The sequence below is a fragment of the Anabrus simplex genome, chromosome 1 (assembly GCF_040414725.1).
Source record: "Anabrus simplex isolate iqAnaSimp1 chromosome 1, ASM4041472v1, whole genome shotgun sequence".
Classification (NCBI taxonomy): Eukaryota; Metazoa; Arthropoda; class Insecta; order Orthoptera; family Tettigoniidae; genus Anabrus; species Anabrus simplex.
The window spans coordinates 255,243,496-255,268,630 of record NC_090265.1 but is presented as its reverse complement, the minus strand read 5'-3'; the positions used below and the strand labels follow the sequence as shown (position 1 = coordinate 255,268,630).

At 37.6% G+C, this 25,135-nt stretch overlaps 1 protein-coding gene across 1 annotated transcript in view; it reads right to left on the bottom strand.

Moving 5' to 3' along the window:
* Uba5 (Ubiquitin-like activating enzyme 5) overlaps window positions 1-25,135 on the bottom strand; it is a 72,099-nt gene that overhangs the window by 32,767 nt on the left and 14,197 nt on the right. Inside the window, exons 3-4 of the mRNA XM_067159315.2 lie at window positions 11,887-12,083; window positions 5,089-5,275 (exon numbers count right to left, since the gene is read on the bottom strand). Coding sequence (XP_067015416.1) covers window positions 5,089-5,275; window positions 11,887-12,083 — 384 coding nt within the window. The remainder of the gene's footprint in view (window positions 1-5,088; window positions 5,276-11,886; window positions 12,084-25,135) is intronic.

Below are 25,135 nucleotides of genomic sequence, written 5' to 3'. Positions count from 1 at the left end.
TTAGCGTTATCCGAGAAAGAGCATGGGGAGGTCCCCGTACGTTGCTTCCAATGTAAAGTGTTTGTTACGGATTTGTGATATAACGGCAGGCTCACTTGCCTACTGGCATTCACAATCAAGTTGGGAAGTTTACATTATAATTGCAGGCCCCATTGCCTACAACGCGGACAGAATCGATTTGGGGAGTTTTCGTTAAAATGTCAACCCCCTTTCCTACTTCCAGACAGATTACAGTTGAGGAGTTTCTATTATAATGGTAGGCAATTACCCTACTATCACTCGAAATTGAGTTGTGCAGTTATCATTATAATGACAGGCCCCTTTTCCTACTGCCAGCCAGCGTACTGCCAGTCAGACCAAGTTGGTGAGTTTCCATCAAAATAGCAGGCCACTATGCCTAATGCCAGTCACATTTTAGATGAGGACATTCCTTTATAATGGCGGGCACCCTTGCCTACTGCCAAACACAATCGGGTAGGGGAGTTTAAAAAAAACTGCATGCTCACTTACCTTCTGCAAGTCAAATCGAGAAGGGAACTATTCATTACAATTGTAGGCCTTCCTTACTAATGACAGTTACACAGGAGTTGGAGAAGGAACCCTTTCCTACTGCCAGTCAAAGTCGGTGTGGGGAGTACTGATTACAATAGCAGACCCACCCTTTCTCGATCGCTAAAAATCGACATCAGTGAATATATATATCGATCGACATACGAAAGTATATGCGTGTTTAAAATATTGAAGACCTTCATTTACAGATTAACTGCTACTAAACGTACGTCATATCGACAAAGGATTATACCATAAGACACGCCGGATTTAGTGGCCTAAATGGCTGGTCCTATGATATGTCATCTATTCTTGGGTCAGATTGAGTTAGAAACGTGGAACAGGGTAAAGGTTTTGTAAGATTATCTCACATTACATTACTTTTCGGATAATAATGTGACAGCTACATACGTAGCATTTGGCTCACATATGGCTACTGGGTGGGCCAATTTTCGTGAAGAGTTTGATGATTCTGTATTTCATATAATTGAAAGTATGAATTATGCATGTGAAAATTCCAAGTTGACTTAACATCGATTAATAGAGAAAAATTAAACGTAAAAGGGATACAGATACGGCAAAAAGTCATAAGACCAAGGTTGTAGATCATTCCAAATTGAACGGAGATTGTGCAATCCGTTATGTGATAGAAATTTACGAAGGTCTGCACCATCATTAAAATTGCCTGCATATTTCGATATTCTTCGGGGATAAAAAATGAAAAATTTAATGATATAGGATTTTTCCATTCCTTACAGGCTAAAACGTATAATTTTGTCAAATTTCAATTATCTTCTTATTCTTCTGGCAGATTATGCCACAATGTGGATGTTGGGGGAGGCGGGTAAAAATTAGGACTTTCAGGAAACTAAACCAAAAATTATGGAGATGGTTATTATTACCCCTTAAACGGAAAGCTGTACGAAAATTTCGCCAAAATAGTCAGTGTAGAGGCACACAGTTGTTACGATTTGATTTATATAGATAAGGAATCTGCTCCATGTAAAACACCTTTTGGGCTATGTCCGCTGGACTTAACCTGCAAAAGTGACCATTCATGATATCTCCCTTATTAATCTTCCTGACGAAAAAATGCACATGAAAAAAAGAAAGGTTTAGAGGTGGAATTCTATCAGGTTTGGTCGATTTCCAGTCAGGTTGGTCTTGTTTTGTATATATTGTGGAAGAGTAAAATCACCATTTCAGTTCCCTATAAACCGCCCGTCCATTCAGGAACATGAAATGTTATTTACGTTTAAAACCTACCTTTGGACAGGTGGATGCTAAATATAAATTTTGGTTCGAATGTCTTCAGTAGTTTTCAAGTTGTAAGGAATACGCTTTACACGCACCCGCTCGTGAGTCAAGTCCGATGGGACTTGTACAGAAAAACGGTCTGTTAATGATATCTCCCTTATTAATCCTCGTATCGAAATGATGCACATGAGAAAAAAGGTTTAGAAATTAATTTCTACCAAGGTAGGTAGACTTCCATAAAGTTTGGTTGTTATATTTTTTGGAAGAGCAAAATCACTGTTTCGGTTTCGTATAAACCCCCAGTCAGTTCAGGGATTTAGAAACAATATTTGCCCTAAAACCTATCAAGGACAGGTGTATTCTAAATACGAATCTTGGTGGAAATGCATCCAGTAGTTTCTAGCACTCACGTACATACGGCGTAATTAAGGAAAAAATAATACAGTTAAGAATGTTGAAAGTAATAGAAAATGGATTATAACTGAGGACAGCCGGATAACGACAAATATGTAAATGCCAAGTGAATGTATTGGAAAATCAAATGCCCCTCAATAAATTATGCTAGTGTGAGTTATGGATATAATAAAGCGGTAACAGAGGAGAAATTTAGGTCCAGTGATTCTTAGGTAAACAAATAAGAAGATGACTAATGGTGTTATTACTTAATCTATTCGAGGGCGGTTATAACCTCCAACGATATTCCGCCAATATCCCGCAGATGAGCCGATTGACGCCTCTCTTGCCTTCTACCCAAGGAACAACCACGAATTTAAAAGCATGATGAGGAAAATGGCAATACGTTACTTCCCTACTGGCATGCAGTCAGAGACGTTGCCATGGTAACCTGTAGGTTCGTTGTCGGTCTGTCGGTCACTAAATGCAGAGCATGATACCAGCAGAAAATTGTAAATTTCTCCGTCATGTGAAGAGTAAGGTAAATTATGAACATAACGAAAGTTGTTTATAATGAAGAGAAGTTTCACGTACAGTAAACGAAGTTTACAGAAAGTCAATAGTATAAGAGAAAATGGAGGAAAACCACTGTCGTTTTCCTATAAACACCCCGTCTATGGAAAGATTTTAAAATTATATGCATATCGGAACCTTTCCCGGGATGAGTATACTCTAAATATGAAGTTTGACTGAGATCTATCCAGCCGTTTCGACGAGATGGTGGAAAAACCATTCTGGTTTTCCTATAAACCCCCCGTCTATTCAAGGATTTGAAAATGATATGCATATCGAAACCTTCCTCGGGATGAGTTTACTCTAAATATGAAGTTTGGTTGAGATCTATCAAGCCGTTTCGACGTGATGGTGGAAAAAACATTCTAGTTTTCTTATAAACCCACGTCTATTCAAAGATTTTAAAATGATATGCATATCGAAACCTTCCCTGGGATGAGTATACTCTAAATACGAAGTTTGGTTGAGATCTATCCAGCCGTTTCGACGTGATGGTGGAAAAACCATACTAATTTTCCTATAAACCCCCCGTCTATTCAAGGATTTTAAAATGATATGCATATCAAAACCTTCCCCGGGATGAGTACACCCTAAATATGATGTTTGGTTGAGATCTATCCAGCCGTTTCGACGTGATGGTGGAACAGACAAACAGACAGACAAACAGATACAATTTTATTTATATAGATAAAGCCAGTTGGTGCATGCATTTCAATGGGCTTGGCAGACTGATATGTAATAGCAACTTCTGGCTCGGTGAAGAAAACAACGGGAAACTACCTCACTCCTCATTTCCCTAGAATGCCTCTTCAGTGACGCCTAGGGTATCTATGACAGCTGTTGGTGGAACTGTGGAGGATAAAACTAGCCTTCTGGCTGAATACCAGCCTTACATTGACGCAAGTGTGATAAACTGATATAATTTGAAAACAATATTCTCTCACCCATGGGTAAATAATAAAAGTATCAAGCTCGAATTATTATTATTATTATTATTATTATTTTACGATTATTATTATTATGACTTGTAATGTATGGCTATAAAGTGATTACATCCATTTAGTACAAGTATTACTATTATTTACGTAGTCAGACGATTGCATTGCCTGTGAGGTTATGTCATCAAACATGTACTGTTACATAGACATTTATGAGTTCAATTAGTGTAAAAACCTGTATGTGTGTATGTTCAGTCTTCAGCCCTAAGGCTGGTTCAAATGGTTCAAATCCCAGTCACTCCATGCAAGATTTGTGCTGGACAAAGTGAAGGCAGGACAGATTTTTCTCCGGATACTCCAGTGTTCCCTGCCATCTTTCATTCCAGCAACACTCTCCATTATCATTTCATCTGTCAGTCATTAATCATTGCCCCAGAGGAGTGCGACAGGGCTCGGCAGCCGGCACAATTCCTATCCTCGCCTGAAGTTGGGGGCTTCATTCATTCCATCCCTGACCCGTTCAATGACTGGAAAACAGGTTGTAGATTTTCATTTAATCCGCCCTCGGATTTAAGATGCAATAATAAAAGATAGTAAGCCTGTTTTGTTATTGTAATATTTGCTTTGCGTAATATAATTTGTTGTGTTGTAACTGGTATTTCCACTAAATAATCATCAATGAAAATGAAAACCTACAACCTGTTTTCCAGTCATTGACCGGGTCAGGGATGTAATGAATGAAGCAGATATAGGCTATTAGTACGATGGGGGTCGCCACTCCCAAAGTGATTTATTAATGACTGATAGATGCTATGAAATGAGAATGGAGAGTGTTGCTGGAATGAAAGATGACAGGGAAAACCGGAGTACCCAGAGAAAAACCTGTCCCGCCTCTGCTTTGTCCAGCACAAATCTCACATGGAGTGAATGGGATTTGAACCACGGTATCCAGCGATGAGAGGCCGACACGCTGCCGGAGGAAATAAGCATCAATATCGTTGCAAAATGAGCACCAAAATGGAGGTAAAATGAACACCACGAAATCACACCCTTAGTTATAACAGTGCAGGGTTCATGCATTTCATGATGATACCCAGGTAGTTTAAATTCCATTAAAATTCGTAATACGGATTATCCATTCTTTTCGATTAACCATTTGCTATGTGTCATCCATTAAGATGGATAATCGAGGTTCTACTCTACTGGATCAAGTGTTAATAAACTGTGATTGTATGCTTATATATACAAAAATATGCCCAAATCATACACTGCATGAAAAGCATCCAATATCAGCAATAATCACCTCCTTAAGTTTCATAATTATATAACTGAATAGCTCCCAAACTTTTAAAATTGTTAGGAAACAATCATAACTTACAGCAAAGCAGGCAGATCGTCCAGGCTCAATGAGTTGTATGTGACCAGAGACAGCATTTTCTGATACACCAGATTCAAACCAGCTCTGATTAAGTTCATTACAAGCTGAATTAACAGCCATTCTAGCCTCAAAGTTGTCCACACAACTAAGTACTAAATCCACAGGACCTCCAGTTAGGCTTCCATGGCTGAAATACAACAAATATTGATGAAAATACAGTGGAGTTAAGTTAATCCAAAGAATTATCCAGTTATAACAAGTGGTCCAGGTGTTTGTTCTAAAAGCCTCCATCAATACAGTGCTCTCAGCTTACAAAGGAGTGTAACAATTAAAGAATTAAAAACATGAAATGAAAATCCAAAGCCTGTTTCCAGTCATTCGACCAGGTCAGGAATGGAATGATTGAAGCCCCATCCAGAGGTGAGGATAGGAATTGTGCCAGCTGCCGAAGCCTGTCTCACTCCTCTGGGGCAATGATTAATGAATGGCAGATGAAATGAAATGATAGTGGAGAGTGTTGCTGGAATGAAATATGACAGGGAAAACTGGAGTACCCGAAGAAAAATCTGTCCTGCCTCCACTTTGTCCAGCACAAATCTCACATGGAGTGACCGGAATTTGAACCATGGAACCCAGCGGTGGGAGACCAGCGCGCTGCCGCCTGAGCCACGGAGGCTCTAACTAAAAACATCTAGCTTATAAAAACCTGTTTATAGGGTTTTGGCCTCCCAAGATATCCAACAGATATTGGAGGAGTTTAAAATCTTCACACGCATAAGAAATCAAACCCGAGACAGTTCGTTAGAGGTAGAAATGTTTTCCCAACACAACAGGACCACTAAATTTTACAGTATTGAGATTTTTCCACCGTTTTGATACTTTATTTTGCCTTTTGGCAAATTTTTTTATTTATATATCACAGTACATGTTTCGTTCCTTATTCAGGAACATCCTCAGCTGTTACAGTGGCTTAGGTGAATGGTTAAGATTTTAAATACATAGATTTACAATACACTGATTCACTTAAAACTAAATACGAAGTAAGATAGATGATATTAAAAACGATGTGGGGTTAGTGTGTTACTGGTATGGGAGCAGATGGTTGATTGACTTAAAACTATGTCTATTCATTAGTATAGTTGTTCAAAAAAATTTTTCACTTTGTTACATAAAAAGTCTGTATGCAATTAAAAATTTTTAAAAATGTTTAACTTCATAACATTGTTCAAATTGTTGAAAGTTTTTCTCCTTTCTTTCAAGGTAAGTTGTTGTATGTTGTGTGCTTGCTTATAGTGCTTTTGACCGAGTCTAATGTGGAAACTTTGGAGCTGATTGCTGATCTGTTAATGTGAAGGGAGCTTCGTTTCAAATTTCTGAAATGAAATAAAATACGTTGGTGGGAATTTGTTCGAAAGCATGTGTCTTTGCGTAATAATAGAATGTATAAAAAAGTTCATTTACCTTACTATAGCTGAATTCCGATTCTACTGTGACCCTGGAGGGACGTTTGATGCTGCTTTGTGTCTGGTGAAGTAATGGTGTGTGTATTCTGTTGTATGCTCCTCCCTACGGGGAAGTGGGGCTGCGGAGAAGGGAGGGGGTGTGTCGGTTACAGTCACGGCATCAACTTTGGGAGGGCTGGGTAGAGGGGATGTACAAAATGGCGGAGGTTCTGTCTTGTTTATCCTTCTACTATTTGTATTGTGTTTTTTGCCTAATGCTTCGAGACTTGATAATGTCCCTTCAAATAAAGGGTTTCTATTATCAGTAGTTTCATTGAGGTTATTGTCTTGATTACTTTTTTGTTCTAAACAAATATATAGATTTTATAAAGTATTGAGGAGAGCTCCTTTGTTTATTTTATGTAATATAGTTAAGTCCTGCTCTATGGTTGTAAATTGATGTCCCGTTAAACTCATGTGCTGGCCCATCGCGGAGAATTTAGTGATTAAATTTTGATACGGAAAATGAAGCTGATTACTTGCAACAACAGAACCAATCAAATTAATTTAAAAAGCAACCTAAACAATACTTTATTTTTTTGCCTTAGGCAAGAAATTTTTTTAAAAAAGTATTCATTACGTGGCTTTTTAAATTAATATGATTATACTCATCGATACAGCCATGAAGTGGACAGCTTGCAATAACAGGACCAGTTGTAATAATTAAAGACTTAAAACAGATACCATATTTCAAAAGCAGGAGGGACAACAATACTCATCAATTGAAACAAAGAGGAAATATTCTAAAACAGTTAATCATGGTAGTAGAGTAATGTCTGTTTTATACTCATTTCAGTACTTATGACAATTAACAATGACTGTAATAAAACAGCTAATTGTATAGGATAATGTCTAATTTTATTTCTATTTCAGTACTTCTTCTAAAACAACAAATAGCTTTAATATGAAATCAGAATCTGGAATATTGTTTTGTAATGACAGATTCTATTTCGTGTAAAATTTGTACGCGTGCACGCGCGCACACACATACACAATTATCTGATGACACAACAGCCTAGGGAACACTCATTGTGGAACAGAATAATAATCCCGTTATTTGCCATTTTATACTGATGATTATGATCATACCCAATTATTCTCAAACGTTGAAAGCACTCCAGTATGAAGCAGCCAGAATAGCTTTATCACTAGGGTTCAGAAGTTTATAACCTAAAGAAGTACAAAATATGCAAGCAAATATGCCATAACTAGCAAAATATGACCAAAAAAGGTAAAAAAATGACAAGCATTTTAGGAACAGGTAGCAAGAATTAGTGCATTACTAACATTAAACATGTTGTAAAGTGGTAAGCGATAATAGAACAGATAGATCTAATCATGCAAACTGACAAAGCTACAGTAAGTAAATTAAAACTTTATACATTAATTCAGTAGCATAGCCCTGAGGCACAGTTCACATTCTGTTTTCCTAAAAATAACCAAAATGAAGTATTAGCACGCTTCTTGGTATCTGTCGGCATGCATCCGTACAGCATCTCTTTCTCGCAATCATGTCTTTTAAACATGCTACTTATTTCTTACAAAAAAAATAAAGAAAAATATATCTACTACAGTATTTTGAAATCCTGTGTTTGAAAATCGATGCAGATAAGACATACCTTGTTAAAAACGAAGCCTCAATTTCAACTAAAATTCTCAAAATATAACCAAATATGACCTTATAACACTAAAATGAGCAAAATATGACCAAAGCAATAAACATGGCCAAAATATGCATTTTATGTAACATAAAATTGCTTTAAAAGGGGGGTTAGCGAGCCATCATTCTCAGTTATTTCTCAGATTTTGGGTAGAATGACCTCAAGAATGAAATATGACATTCTCTTAACATCCAAACCTTATTCATCACTAACTATAATGAATCTTCAAGTTGGGTTTCCACAGGGTCTCCCATATAAACAAAGACCGTCTAAGCGGTGTTTTTATTCTCCGAGGCATAAGCATAGTTCTTGACCTTGCAAGTAGTGTGCACATGTTCGACCTCGCAAGCATCAGTTGCCAGTCTGAATCTTAGCTGTTAACAAAGTGAGACAGTTATCATTGCAACACTGTATTTTCACATGTAGAAGTTATTTTAAGTACAAGTCGGCTCGACAGGTATGCGATGCATTTCTTCAGCAATTTCCTGGTGAAGCGTCACATTCACATAATAGCAAATAAATTTGAAACTACTGGCTCAATGCTCAATAAAAAACATGCCCACACACGAACAGTTTTAACAGAGGAAAAGCTAGATGAGATTGGTGCGAATCTTAAACGGTCAGCGAATAAATTACCAAATAAATCACAAAATTAGCACAACCAGTACAGCTTTGTTTCTTCTGTACATAGCTATACAAAGCTACACATCAAACCGTACAGGCTTACACAGACCCATTGTTTAAAACCTGCTGATCCAGCCACAGGAGTAAGATATTGTGAGTGTTATCTTGCATCACTGAATGATAGTTTATTCGACCTACAGCTTGAATTCTTTTCGGATGAGGTCTGGTTTCATCATAATGGTCTTGTGAAAAATCATAACTTTCACGATTGGCATGCAGAAAATCCTAATGGTGTTTATGAAGTCCCTCATTATGATAGGAAGATCAGTCTTTGGTGTATTGTTAGTGCAAGATGAATAATTGGGCCTATTTTTTTCTAGATGACACTAAATGCAGAGAGGTTCCAGGATGACATTTTGATGCCATTCTTCCATCAGTTAACAGATAAAGGAAAATCACATGGGTAGTTTCAACAAGATTCAAACCCTACTCATACAGCAGAAAATTCCCTTCTTACAATCTCGGAAGTGTTTGCAGACACTGGTCTATTTCCCCTACTATAAACACTAATCTTACTAATCTTTACAAGGTTGCAGCAATAATAATAATAATAATAATAATAATAATAATAATAATAATAATAATAATAATAATAATAATAACAACAACATCATCATATGGCCTCGGCTACCATCTGCAGGCATTTTGATTTCACGCCACTTAGGCTGCCTGCACATCAATTTCAACATTGTTTTACTCTACCAGATGGCACAGTAAACCAAATTTCTCTTGGGTGATCTATGGCTGAATTTTAATTAATTTTGTTGAGTAAACCCCAAATGTGTCACCAGAGATCTTTTACATACTGATCTAATGGCATGTACTGTACTCACCTCTCATTTGCCAGCAATATTCTACCTCTCAAAGGACTCCACTCACGTCCCACAATATGCTACAATAACGTAAGTTCATCCCATCAGCATTCAAATTGATCACAGGACCTTCAACCTGGCTTCAGCTCCTACGTCAGCGGATTTACGAGTTCTGAGATTGTTCCTGAATGTTTGATTATTTTGTGATTGGTTCAGCAAAGTGATTTCATACCTCTCCCCTTTTTCTCTGTCTTCGTGTTGTGCAATAAAAGCAGTAAATATCAACTTGTAAATCAGTCTGTGATCAACTGTTGTGAAAGAGAGGAGACTATGTGTTACCTAGATGGACTCTACTATATGGCAATATTATTTACTGCTATCAGCTGCCAACTCTGTTCCTGGTACGACGTAGGGAAAAGAGTGTTTGCACATACTGTGTGTTTCTTTCACCCTATCTTTTGACTCTAAAATTCCAACTAGCTATCTTATTCCAGCATTCCAAGTATCTGATAGTGCAAAAACCTTTATGTTCATTCTCCTTGTAACGTGAAACTTACTCAGTGCCGAGCCTGGACAGTATTGCAGTTATATTAAATTAAGTTTCTCATCAAAGCACCTCATGTAATTTTGTGTATCTTATTCTTGCAATGTTTAAATGGCATTGTTATGTTTTGTAGAACTTCTGTTCAGGGATGTTGTGCCTATACCAACTGCTCAAATTAAACTTGAAATGATCAAATTGCTTCGTGATTTGAGACATTATGCTGTGTATAAAATAACATCTTTGATATTCTAGTTTAACTTTTATTATAATTTATAATAATTTTATAATAATTTTATTATAATTTGTAATCTTGGTTCAATACGGACAAACAATGAAATTTATTCATTCTAGTCCAGACTTTATAGTGATTTGTATATTTTCTTAAATTTTGTACATCTCACTTAATGAGTGCACACTATGCTAGTGAAGTCAGTGTTTTGAATTTTCATGGCTATTTTACATGTTCTCTGTTGGTGGCGAAAAGAGCTAGTCAATTAACCGTTGTAACATTTGAAACATTTAAAATTGAGAATGAAATAAGGCCTTCATATTTTATAATTTACCGGGCGAGTTGGCCGTGCGCATAGAGGCGCGCGGCTGTGAGCTTGCATCCGGGAGATAGTAGGTTCGAATCCCACTATCGGCAGCCCTGAAGATGGTTTTCCGTGGTTTCCCATTTTCACACCAGGCAAATGCTGGGGCTGTACCTTAATTAAGGCCACGGCCGCTTCCTTCCAACTCCTAGGCCTTTCCTCTCCCATCGTCGCCATAAGACCTATCTGTGTCGGTGCGACGTAAAACCCCTAGGAAAAAAAAAAAAATTATAATTTATGAGAATTTTAATAATACATAGTGAAGAGTGTTAAGACTTAATCTTATTCTTCTTTATATTCCTATTAATTTGAGTTTAAATCAATTAATGTAGGTTGCTTAGCAAATTTAATACAAATGCACATTTTCCACATCGCGTGAACACAGCGTTCTCTCTTCTGTATGAAATATTGATGGTCCAGTCCTCACACATAATAATACTTATCTTCTACATTCCTATATCACTCCGTCACACTGACATGAACCTTTTTCTGCCCTTCAAAAATCCAACTACCTCAGCTGGGTTTGATTTGTGATCTTGGGATCCAGAGGCTGACACACTACCACTGATCCAGGATTCCAGAGGGAGGTATTATACTTCTGAATAATACTCAATGAGCAATGAAATTAAAACACATTCAACAAAGAGTTTCTACAGGTATCCTGTTATCGAACATGGTTCATGTAGGAACAGATCTGATTACAGATTTATCAATATCACATTTTAATCTTACCTGAAAAGGTTTCATTATGCATCCAACTAATTGCTACAAAATATCACTATTCTTATGTGCCACAAGGTCACAATTGAGACATGCACTGATGTTCCCACTATACTGACAAAGTGAAAGAAAATGAAGGTAAGTAATTCATAATAAACACCAGAAATGCATTATTTGAATCCACTCTTTTGGTTACCAGATGATATGAAATATAAGCCAATGGGACCCATATTTTTCTCTATTTCCCTCAGAAAATGTCTAAAAAACAACCATGTAACCTACCTTATCCGATCCATGAAGTGGTCAAAGTTGTCTACAGTTGTGATGTTGTAGTTGTGTGTCTCCATAGTGACATCTGGGTTGATGAATGATAATGTTTTTGCAGCTGCTTCTACTTTTGACAGGCCCGCTTGATGAGGTTGGAAGAAAAGGCGATTCATGTTAGCCAATTCGACTTTATCATAATCAAAGAGAATTAGCTGGAAAAGGAAACACCATTGGCCTTTCAAATATATGTGTGATTCTGCATTATACCCAAAATAGCATGCGCTCTTAAAAGTTTGAACATATACAGTAGACTCCCTGTAGTTCGACCAATGGAAATTCTGGCCAGTACCTGTCCTTGAATGAAAAATGAGTCAGGCTGAAAGAAGAGTGACTTACATCGAGCAGCAGAAAGGAGCAACAGCAGTTGATGTAATGTTTATAAAGAAGTGGCGTATTTTGCTTCTAAAAAAAGCATTTGCCACAAAAAACAAGAAAAGATAACCGATTTCTTTTAATTTTTGTATTCTGCAGAGTTTATATGACACAGTACTATAATATAATGCGAGTTCCTTTTGTTTAGGACAGTCTGTGATGTTTATACGAAGTGTATTGTACCTTTACAAATTAAATTCTGAGTTTTTGTAATATGTTTCTCTGCATTTATTTTCCACCACGACTATATCTCTCATTGGGAGTGAAACTTCAATTGTGTATGGAAACATCATAAAGACATCAACTCATTTCAGGTGAGACACTCGGTAAAGACACATTAATACTGCTTGCCTTATAATTGGTTCTTTATTTATGTGCTGTATTTCACTTAAGGTTAATATTGCTATTTATTGCATACTGTCAGCTAGTCTGATCTAGGGTCCGGTCCCGAGATAGCTAAACTAGAGGGAGTCTACTGTACTACTAATTATATATTACTAAAGCATCTGTAGCCAAAAAGAGAACAGCATTTGGTATAAATTGAAGGAAACAAGTCTCAGGAAACAAGAAAACAAGGATAAGTTCAGTGAGAAGAGTATCGGATAGGAGACATGATGAGCATCAGCAATATGAATTCAAGAACAATTCTAATGAGTGTGTTTCACATAACAACAGCTGTTCCTGAGAGTCTGAATCCAGTTTCTTACAGGCACTGATTTGTTAAATACCTGGAAAAGAAAACACATGTTTCCTTTTACAGGTATTAACTAGTATTTCTTAATCTTGCATAAGTTTCGACCCACTGGAAAACTAACAAGGTTATATGTTTAGGCAATAATTTGATCACGACTCAGTACACACTCATTTAATTTCGTAGTAAAAGATCAACTCAATTTTAGATTGGCCACTCCTCAATAAGGTTGATATCTTACTTTTTAGGCTTTCATTGCATTTCTTATGTCCCTCTCTCTTTAAAAAGTCTGCTCCTTCCCACTTCGTTTATAAACTTTATGATCTTCATAGCAAGTCTTTAAAAGGTTAACAACTATGAACCTATCACTATGCCTAACAATAAAAAATTAACTTGGCTTGCTGTTTGACTTATCCTGTATAATCTAAAGAGGAATACCATTTACAGAAGCAATACTGACACCACACTGAAGATTCTGATATTGTAAACTTAGTCACAGTTTTTTTGGAGGATGTAAAGCTGTACTTTTGTTAAAACAGAGTTTGAACAAGTGTATTTCATTTACAAAGTATAAACCAACAAAGACTACCATGTCTGACATAACTTTATTATTGAGAAAGTGGGGACATTACAGAGGAGTAACAGAAATTTGAAGTTTTTAACACTTTTGACATATTCCAGAGCACTATTTTGGTTTACAATTACTAGTATACTGACAAGGAGACCATGCTAATGTGTCCCCATTGATCTGATCCATTCTCTATACACATAGAGGCCATCATGAGAACTTTCAGTGATTCAAATTGGAAAGTGTAACTCCCACCCAATTCCGAGAAAAAGGAATCTGAATATTTCAAGAGCACTTCACAAGACCAGCATGCAACACATTCCCACAATGAGGAAGCTTCACAAGCTCATGATCCACAGATCAAATCTTGCCCGCATATTGTTTTTGTGTGGGTTTGTTGTAATGTTCACTTTGTATACTATTTGCATTATGGTACAAGCACAAAAAAGATACACTGAAGAAAATGGAAATTGCAACACCCAGAAGGAGTGGTGCTACATTGCTGCAATTGAACATGCAGGACGAGTGTTCGGTTGTAATTCGATGATTACACTTTCAGGTCCCTCTGAGTGCAAGTTTGGACAACAATCAATACAGGTTGTGCCCACCATGAGCTGCAATACATTGATTAATTCGTAGAGGCATGGAGTCAATAAGGCCCTGGATCGCTTCCTGAGGAATTGTGGCCCATGCTTGCTGCACTGCACGGGACAGTTGTTCCAGAGTTGTGGGTGGCTGAGGACGGTTGGCCAGTTGACCCATCATGTCCCACACATGCTCAATAGGACTGAGGTCCGGGGATCTGGCGGGCCATTCTAAGATTGTGATGTCGTGGAGAGTGCAGTGTGAACCCGGGCATTATCCTGCTGAAACATCCCATTAGCAATGTTCACCATCATAGGGACAACCACTGGATTGAGTACCCTATCAACGTACTGTCGAGCAGTCATAGTGCCCTCAACAAGCACTAATTGTGATTTCACATTAAAGCCAATAGCTTCCCAGACCATAATGCTTGGTGTTGGCCCTGTGTGCCTCTCGACAATAAGATCTGGGCGGCCCCTCTCCCCAGTACGTCGGTGCACACGATTCCAGCAATCACTGCGGGCAAGACAGAAGCGCGATTCATCACTAAAGACGACCCTATGCCATTCGTCGACCCACGTCGATCTTTCTCGACACCAGGCCAACCTTACACGTCGCTGTTGTGGGGTCAATGGAACACCTTCTGCAGGGACACGGGTTCATAAGCCAGCTGCATGCAGGCAATTACCAACTAACTGTTTGTTGTGTAATGTGGGGTGCCACAGCTGCTCGAATTTGCGCTGCTATTGCATAGGGTTCCATCCAGGCCATCTGAATGATGCGGCGATCCTCTCTCACAGTTGTCTGTCGCGCTGGGCCTGTGCCAGGTCTACGAGTGTGGGTACCTTCATTTGACCACTGCTGCCATACACGTTGTACCGTAGATGCCTGTCGGCCAACACGTGCAGTGACAGTCCTTAGCGATAATCCAGCCTCACACAGCCCAATTATCCGAGCCCTCTCAAACGGCGACAGTTGTTGATAGCGTGTTCTTCTCTGTCGTTGAGGCATGTTTGACAGGGAACACTTCACTGTACAGACTGCAAGTCAACTACGCTACACCAGAGTCCGTATACTGAAGTTGATTCCTCCGCGACCAATCACGTGGGGAGACCTGTAGCAACAATCCAATGGGTTTGAAACTTTGATCGTTTACATACCTACATGGCATCGTTCGATATCTTGAAAATCAACACAAACGACCAATGCCTTCATGGTGTTGCAATTTCCATTTTCTGAAGTGTACATGCAGCGATATATATTTAACAATATTGGTTGACAAATGTGCATATTGTTATCTGCTTCTCTGTAGGGTATAGGATGATATATATTGAAAATATGATTACCTTATTATTAAATGCTGACTGTTTCAAGAACTTTGTAGGTATAGTTATAACTGACGATTACAAATTTGGTATCACAATGGAAATTTGGCATTTAAGTAATTTTTTATGTATGTTTGGGTAAAGAACTGTGACTAAAGCATCCATAAAATCTCTTTCACACGTCTTTGTTGATATATTTGTTCTTTGTGATTTATAGTACAGTACTCATCAATATGACTATGGATTGATATATAAATCAGAGTGGTACTGATAAAAATAAAAACAAGAGAAGCAATAATTTATACAGCATCTAGCTTACTTAACAAAGGCCATGTTTTGCATCCCCAAGGAAATTTCAAATTGTCCATCACAAAACGCACTTGGTAGAGTACCGCAGCCCTGTAAAAAAACAGTAACAAATAACACTATGGAGCTAAGATTCGATCGGTGGATCATGAGATTGTGAAGCGGAGAGCTTACTCCTTGTGCAGTGTGCTTGTTTTGGGAATGTGCCCTGTGCTGATCTTGTGAAGCACTCTCCCATTTTTGAAATTGAGTTGGAGTTGTCTTTTGCAATCTGAATCGGTGAAAGTTCTCGCCATGGCCTGCATGAATTTGAAACAGGGTCAAATTGGTGGAGACACGCCAGCATGGTCTCGTTGTGAGACTCCATAAAGATCCACTCTGAATTCACACAGTAGGAATGGAAAGAGTTGAATAGCTCCATACCTCTGAGGATGGCTTGCAGTGGATACACTGCATTTCATGATCTGTGTTATGAAGATTTTATACGCTTCACATTTCAGTTAATAACATGTGAGAGAGGTGTTCGTCCTTTTGCCAGTAAAGCAGGAACCTAATTCTGCATTTCATAGCAAAACTACAAAGAAAAATGTTCAGAGCAATAAATATCTGAATAATCATTTCTGCATCCTTTTTTTAACACTTAAAAAACTGAGCAAATTATATACACACCTATAGATCTCACAACAGTTTTACGAGAAAAATATACTAGATTCAGGGTAATTAATACCGAGAACCAAATATACAAAGTACAGTGGATAGAGTATACATCCCAATTTGCAACGACTGGCTTCAATGATTGGAAGCACGGAAATCAGCGTTTAAAGGAACGTGAGAATTTACAAGCTCATCGTGATTACATGTTAATGTTTAAAACATGGGGTAGTGAACTGTGCAGTGTTGACAGCCGTCTGTTCTCTCAGTTGGAATTATTATTATTATGATGATGGGGTGAATGGTCCCTTTCGGAGCAAACTAAGTTTTATTTATGATTTCGTTTGCAGAGGATCCAGGATGCTTTCATCTGTTCACTAAAGATGATCTTCTTGGTACTTCATTCTCTGGAATAACTTTCCACTTGTCGATTTTCTTTCTATATATATTTTGATTCAAAATATCTTCAGCTTGAATTTGTGCGTTTTTCATGTCCACTTTTGTTTGTTGTTTCCAAGGGAAATTCTGCAGTTTATCAACTCTTTCAAGAATTTAGTGATGTCCATAAAATTTTAGCATTCTTTTTCTGAGGTCTGCCACAATATTAGATAATTTTTCTGTGGTTTTCCCTGATTGGAGGCGGTACCCTTCTTCCGTGTGTCTTGGACCTAAAATTTTCCTCATAATTTTTTGTTCTTTTAGGATATTTTGAGCTTGCCCTTTTTATGAAGCATTAGAGTTTCCCCTGCATATAAAGCCTCAGGTTTGATTACTAAATTGTAATGTTTAATCTTAACGTGGAGACACATACATTTTTTGTTGTAGATCTCTCTTGTTCTCCTATATGCTCTTCTGATTTTTTGGACAGGGTGGTTTGGGCTATTTTTTCTTGTCTGGTTGGTTCGAGGATTTCACCCAGGTATTTGAAGTGAGAGACTCTGTTGATTTGTCCGTATTTTGTAATGAGACTATGGATGTCTAGTTTTGAACAGAAAAATTCAATTTTCTGGAAGGAGATATGAAGTCCAACCTTGCTGGCACATTCTTGGAGAATTTCAACTTGCTTTATCGCTGTAACTTCATCACTGGACAAAAGGGCCAGGTCATCTGCGAGGCTAAGCATGGAATTTCAAGATGATTTTGTTTTTTTGTCCCAATGTTTACTGGGTTCCAGGTATATTGCACTTTCAGTTCTTTTTCCCATTCCCACATCACCTTATCTAGGTCGAGGTTGAAGAGGAGGGGTGACAATCCATCTCCTTGCCGGACACCAGTTTTTATCAGGAATTCGTCTGAGATTTCTCCCATGAATTTCACTCTTGACTTCGTGTCAGTGAGGGTCTGTTTGGTCAAGTTTAGCGTTTTTTCAGGATGCTGAACAGAGACTGACAATCAATTGAATCATAAGCCTTCTTGAAATCTGTGGAGGTGCAGATGATTGGAAAGTTTCTGAGGGCCCTGAATTTTAGAGCGGTTTTGAGGTTGAAGATCTGTTCAGAGCACGATCTGTTAGGGCGGAACCCAGCTTGATATTCACCAGTCTTATACTCTAGTTGTTCTTGTATTCTTTTCAACAGGCATGCAGAGAAAATTTTGTAGCCAACTTCAAGGAGGGAGATTCCTCTATAGTTGTTGACATCAGTTTTGTCTCCTTTTTTGTGAGGTGGGTGAATCAAGGCACAATTCCAGTCTTTGAGGAGTATTTCGTTTTTCCAGATTTTCTGTAAGTTCTTTAAGTGAATCTGGACCAAGATTCTTAAGAAATTCTGCAACAATTTCGTCTCTTCATGAGGCTCTGTTGTTCTCTAGTCATTTAATGTGGCTCTGAATTTCTTCCTGGTTTGGTAGAGGTGATTCTGAGTGAGTGAAACTGGATGCTTCAAGAAATCTTTCAGTGGGTCTGGGGAAGTTAAGAAGTTCTGAGAAGTATCGTGCAAGTTCTTGGCAGTTTTCTTCATTAGTAAGCGCCAATTTTCTGTCTTGTTTCCTGAAATATAAGTTCTGTGGAATGTATCCTCAGATTTTTTCTGTGAACATTCTGAAGAAATCCCTTATGTTGTGGTTTCTAAAGTTTTCTCCAATTGAGTCCAGCTGTTCTTTCAGGTGCTTTCTTTTTTCTTGCCTGATGATTTTGGATACTTGTTTACTGGTCTCACAAAATTCTTGTTGAGTTTTCTGGGTTTTTCTATTGTTGTATTTCTGAAATGCAGATTTTCTTATCTCTAGGGCTTGGTCACATGTTGAGTTCCATCATGGGTGTTTTGTATTCCTTTTTAAAGGTACCTGCCATTTCTCATGCCTTCTGTATGATTTTAGTGTGGAATTCTTCCCATGTTTTCGCTGGTTGATTTTCCCATGCTTCTTTTAGATCCGTAACAGGAATCCTTTTTATGTCAAATTTATGTTGGATTTTCTTGGGGTGGTATTTTCTCGGAGTAAATTTTACTTTAACTCTTGACAGATAATGATCAGAGTTTGCTCCTCTTCTCACTTGTATACATCCTGTACCTCCTTCTGTAGCGGATATGAGATAGCTACATGATGAATCTCAAATTTGCTAATGGACTCAATGGGGGACCTCCAGGCTTTTTGTTTCTTGGGATGCTTCCTGAGGGTTGTGGATATAGTTCAATGAGTCTTGAACCGTTTTTGTTGGTAAATTTGTGCGCCGGGTACAGTAGAGTCTGAAGGTTTTCCTATATTCCTTTTCTCTGCCGATTTGTGCAATGAAATCGCCTAACAGAATTCTGATGTCATCCTTTGGAATTTTTGACATTACCTTTTCAAGTTTGTTCCAAAATTTATCCACGTTTTGGGGGTGGTTCTTGTTTTCTATATTGTTAGGGTTGTGTGCATTTCTTAATGTACATTTTTTTTAATTGGCACACTGAATCCTCAGGGTCATTAGGCGATTGTTGTTGGAGTTAACTTCTTGGATTGAGTTCAGTATACTTTTTTGTACTACGAAGCTCACACCAAATAAAGGGGTCTTATTTACAATCTTTTGGTCTGTTTTACTTCTGAATATACGATAATTTCCATAATTCAAGGTGGCATCATCAGTAAATAGAGTTTCCTGCAGGGCAAGGATAAGAATTTAATTTGCAAGAAATGAGCTTCATTTCCCGTATCAAATCCTATTTACAATGAATCAATAACAGTAAATTTCCACCTTTTTGATACTTATATTTGCATTAAGCAAATCAATCAATCAATCATTCATATACAGTACATGTTTCATTCCATTTGGAACATCTTCAGCTGTATTACAAAACCTAGGAGAAATTACAAAGTGTTTATCTTCTTAAGAACATCTTATTAAGTACCTTGTTTTACTTAAAATCTACGTGAATTAAAAAAAAAAAATTGAAATAAATTAAAATCAATGTGGATGGTTGAATGGGGTGGTGAAATGGGAGGGAAATGGATTTACTTATTTTAGCCTATTTTAAAACTATATCTATTCATTGAAACAGATGTCATAAAAGATGTTTTTGTTTCCAGCACTTTTCACTATGATATATGATATTCTGCTTGTCTACTAATGAAATGTTTTTGAAAAATAATTTTCCTTTGTCACTGTTCTATATTTTACAAGGATGTTCTCTTCATTTGCTCCTTTGTTTTAATTTTATAAAAGTGTCTCTGAATTCAATTAACTCAGGATCATTGAAGCTGATTGCTGTCTTACTATTATTAAAAGAGCTTCCCCAAAATCTTGTTGTTGACAAAATCTGTGTCCTTGGAGGAGCGACGGCTGATGCAGGTATTTATTAAGATGTTCTTACGAAGATAAATACTTTGTAATTTCACCTAAGCGTTACCAGCCCTCAGATCCAGGTAAAATTCCCTGACCTGGCCAGGAACCGAACCCGGGGCCTCCGGGTAAGAGGCAGGCACGCTACCCCTACACCATGGGGCCGGGATGATTATATCAGACACGTCTGTGGAATTACTAACTGGTTTGATAGAAGGCAGTTTGGGTTTAAGACAGGTTATTCCAGTGAGGCTCAACTTGTAGAATTCCAGCAAGTTATAGCTTATTTTAGATTCAGGAGGTCAAATGGACTATATTGCTATTGACCTATCTAAGGCTATAGATAGAGTAGATCATGGGAGATTACTGACGAAAATGAGGGCTAGTGGACTAGACAAAAGAGTAGTCAAATAGGTGGCTAAATTTCTAGAAAACAGAACTCGGAGAATTAAAGCAGGTGAAGTGTTATCTACCCCTGTAATGATTAAGAGAGGGGTCCCACAGGGCAGTATTATTGGACCTTTGTTTTCTTCTATATATAAATGATATAAGAACTGGAAACAGATAAGACTATCTGCAAATGATGTTATACTGTATAGAGTAGTAAGTAAATTACAGGATTGTGAGAGACTACAAAAAAACCTATACAATGTTGTGAGATGGACAGCAAACAATGGTATAATGGTAAACAGGATGAAAAGTCAAGTTGTAATTTTCACCAAGACCGGGCGAGTTGGCCGTGTGTTTAGAGGCTGTGAGCTTGCATCCGGGAGACAGTGGGTTTGAATCCCAATGTCGGCAGCCTAGAAAAGGGTTTTCTGTGGTTTTCCATTTTCACACCAGACAAATGCTGGGGCTGTACCTTAATTAAGGCCACAGATGCTTCCTTTCAACTCCTAGGCCTTTCCTATCCCATTGTCGCCATAAGACCTATCTGTGTCGGTGCGACGTAAAGCCCCTCGCAAAAAAAAAAACTTCACCAAGAGGAAAAGTCCTCTCAATTTTAATAACTGTGTTGATGGGGTGATAGTACCTCATGGGGATCATACAATACCAGGGTGTTAATATAAGGAATCATCTTCATTGGAGTAATCACACTAATAAGGTTCTAAAGAAAGGTTACAGATCTCTTCACATGGTTATGAGAGTATTTAGTTGTAGTAAGGATGTAAAGGAGAAGGTGTACAAGGCTCTGGTAAAACCCAAATTAGAGTATGGAACCCATGACAGGATTACTTAATACAAGAACTATAAAAGATCTAAAGAAAGCAGCTCAAACTGTTCTTAGTGATTTCCGACCAAAGGGAAATGTCACAAAAAATGTTGCAAATTTTGGGCTGGAAGGATAAGATGATGATGATGGTGATGATGGAAGTTGGGAGTAAGAAGACAAGTTGCTCAAATAAGTAGTATATTCAGAGCTGTCAGTGGAGAGATGGTAACGACATTAGCAGACGAATAATCTTGAATGGAAGTTTTAAAAGTAGGAAAGATCATAAGATGAAAAAAAGTCAGAATTCAAGGGGATAAATTGGGGCAAATATTCATTTATAGGATGAGGAATCAGGGATTGGAATAATTTATCATGGGAAATGTTTGATAAATTTCCTCGTTCTTTGAAAACATTTAAGAAAAGGCTAGGTAAAAAAAACTGATAGGGAATCTGTCACCTGGCAACAGTCCTTATGCAGATTATTGATGCCTGATTGATTGATGGTTGTCCAAGACCCCTTTTGAAAGGACAGCTAAACACCACACAAGTATAGCTGATGCAATACTGCATTTCAGCATCTATCTTAGCATTTGTAAATACACTAGATGATTGCCAAAAGAAAGGAAAATGATTGATAATGTGCAGTGTCCTGACATGTTGAGTACTGGACTCTTACTTGCCATATGTGGTTTCTGTATGTTTTATAATAAACAAACTACATGATACTGACCTTATTTTGTACCTTAAATCAATAGCAAAAATATACTGAAACTAGAAAATTTAAGGAAGATCTCCAGAAATATTTAGTCCAAATTCTGCAAGATTAAAAAAAAAAAAAAAGAGTAATTAACACTGATGACTGTTAACATTTCTAGATCTATGTCTTATGTACCACTTACATACATTACACCTTCAATATAGACTGTTATTAACGCCTTTCAATATTCAGTCTGACAGCCCCTGTGAATGAAATAAGCATCTCCACAACCCTCTATTTACACGTAGTTCTGTGGCCTCACTTAGCTCCACACTTCTTTTCATTAACTAAAATCATTACAAACCAAGTCTAACCATTGTAACATATCCTCCTCCATTCGCTTCACATGACCCCACCACCAAAACTGGTTTATGCATAGAGTTTCATCCATAGAGTACACATTCCTAATTTAGGCATTATTTTCTCTTTCCAAGTACCCTTCAGTCATTGTTTCCACCTGTTTGTACCAGCAATCATTCTTGCTACGTTCATATCTCTTACCTCTAATTTACGAATAAGATATCCTTAATCCACCTAGCTTTCACTTCTATACAGCAAAATAGGTCTGAAGAAAGACCAGTGTAAAGAGTGTTACGTCTGGGACTTCTCTGTAACAGAATACAGTTGATCGCAAGTGCGAGCAAACTGCATTATCTTTGATGAAATGATCTACCTATTCTAGTTTTGTACCTAAAATTGAATCCTCTTAGGATTTTTACTTAATGACATCACTGCAGTCTTGAATATGCTACTTTCTGTATCATACTCACTGCACCTCTTTTCAAGTTCCAAGATATTAGATTGCAGGCTTTCAGCACAGTCTGCCATTAGCCCTTTAACCACCAAATCATTTTTTGGAGGAATTTTTTCTCCTTTAGAACAGTTGTTTTGGAACACAGTGATCATGTTTTGATCATGTTTCTTAACAATTTTCAAAAATTTCCCCCATAAATTTAGAAAATTCAGCATGTTGCTCTCAGTTAAAATTGGGAGCCAGTGGTAACATTCAAATGCGACATACATATTTCACAAAGCAATTTACAAAATTATATCTAGCAAACAAAGTAAGCTGAATCTAACAGTTTTTCATTATTTAATTCTACAAAAGTAAATAGAGCAGTAAATCATGTGTCAAAATGTAATGTTTCCTCAATCACTTGTTATGAAATTAGAAAAAGCAGTTCTTAGCTCCTGTCAAACACAAATTAATTCTGCATTTAAAGCAGGTCAGCTGGGTAATTCCGCTAGGATCAAATTTACATTGGCCTTTCTTCGTTTCATACTGAGCATGGATCCATATGCATCATACCTGACATCATCGACTGGTCTTGGAGTAAACTTTTTTTGATTGGGTTCTGGAACTGGACTGTCATTTGGTCGGCTACGCTTTTGATTCAGATCCATCCTTGCCTTAGTCAGTGCTTGAGATATTTCTAAGTGAAATTTTACAAGGGAATACATACATTTTTCTCCTCGCTGCTTTTTAGGTTTATGTTACAGTAGTCATGCAGTGATTACTGCAACACTAATACACCAAAACACAATTCCCATATACCACTTGACCAATCTAATGTCTATTCTGTATAGCTCAAGCAACATATCTGCTAGATCTACTCCCCCCCGTGAACTGATTATATTCTTTCATCACTTGGTGGGGACAGTCTATTTCCACATTTTTCTTTTCCTACTGGCTCCATTGCTGGCACTTATCTTCTGGATCTATACCTACATGTGTAGAAATAAATTTGATTACCTTCCTATCGAACCACTGAATCACTATCTTGAAGTCTGGCATTGTCCCGTCAACAAGTTTCTCAAGAATATCCTCAATTTCTGTATCTTTCGAGGTTAGGATATGGTAGCACGGTTTACCCCTTGAGTCTCAATGTTGCTTTTAGATTAACAACATCAAACCTCTTTATAACAAAATAATGTTTTTAAATTTAAATTTATCTGGTACACACAGCATTTTTAAAGCTTTTTACACCAAATAAAATAAACACACTCTTAATGCAACATACTCTCACTTATAATATACAGAATGTAGATACCACGCAGTACACCATTTTCAACCTTTTTTTTACGTAAGATAAATTACATACGACTTTGATTTTTCTGCCATCTGTTGACGGATTATGAAAGCTTACATCTGCAGTTAATTCACAGCAACATTGGAACTCAGGGAAAAATATATATATTTTTTTTACAACTTGCTTTACGTCACACCGACACAGATTGGTCTTAGAGTGACTATGGGATAGTAAAAGGCTAGGAGTGGGAAGGAAGTGGCCTTGGCCTTAATTAAGGTACAGCCCCAGCATTTGCCTGATGTGAAAATGGGAAACCACGGAAAACCATCTTCAGGGCTGTCAACAGTGGGGCTCGAACCCACTATCTCCTGGATACAAGCTCACAGCTGCACGCCCCTCTTGCCTCGTAGGGGAAAATAAAAAGCTTAGTGCATGTATTTTAACTGTACAACAGGTTTACAGATTTCATTGAGCCTTTATTAGTATTATTTTCATTAACTGACCCGATTCATTAGATTTTATATTCTAATTTTCATCATTTAGACTGTAATAAAATTAGGTATAATGCATATTATATCATTTAATCACTGGATAAGGGAATTCTATTTGTAATTATTCTGTAAATAAAGTGAGATTTGTTGATTTGAAATAGTCATACTTTAACTGGTATCTGTAGGCAGATGAGCTGGCATGACATGTTGCAACCAATTAACCGAGGTGGTATTAGGCAAGCAAATTTTCTGTTGACATATCTAGGTGGTGACCGTTTGTACGTGTGGGGAAGCTATTTTGACACATGACTGATTTTGCAAAGTGCGTGTCGATGTGGAAGGGATGACCAGATAGACGGGATCTGAGTGGTCATCACGAGTTTATATAAGTTGATGTAAGGATAGTTGTGTCCTCTAAGAGGTGGTCTAAATTGTGTGGTCGAGGAGGTCTAAGAGGT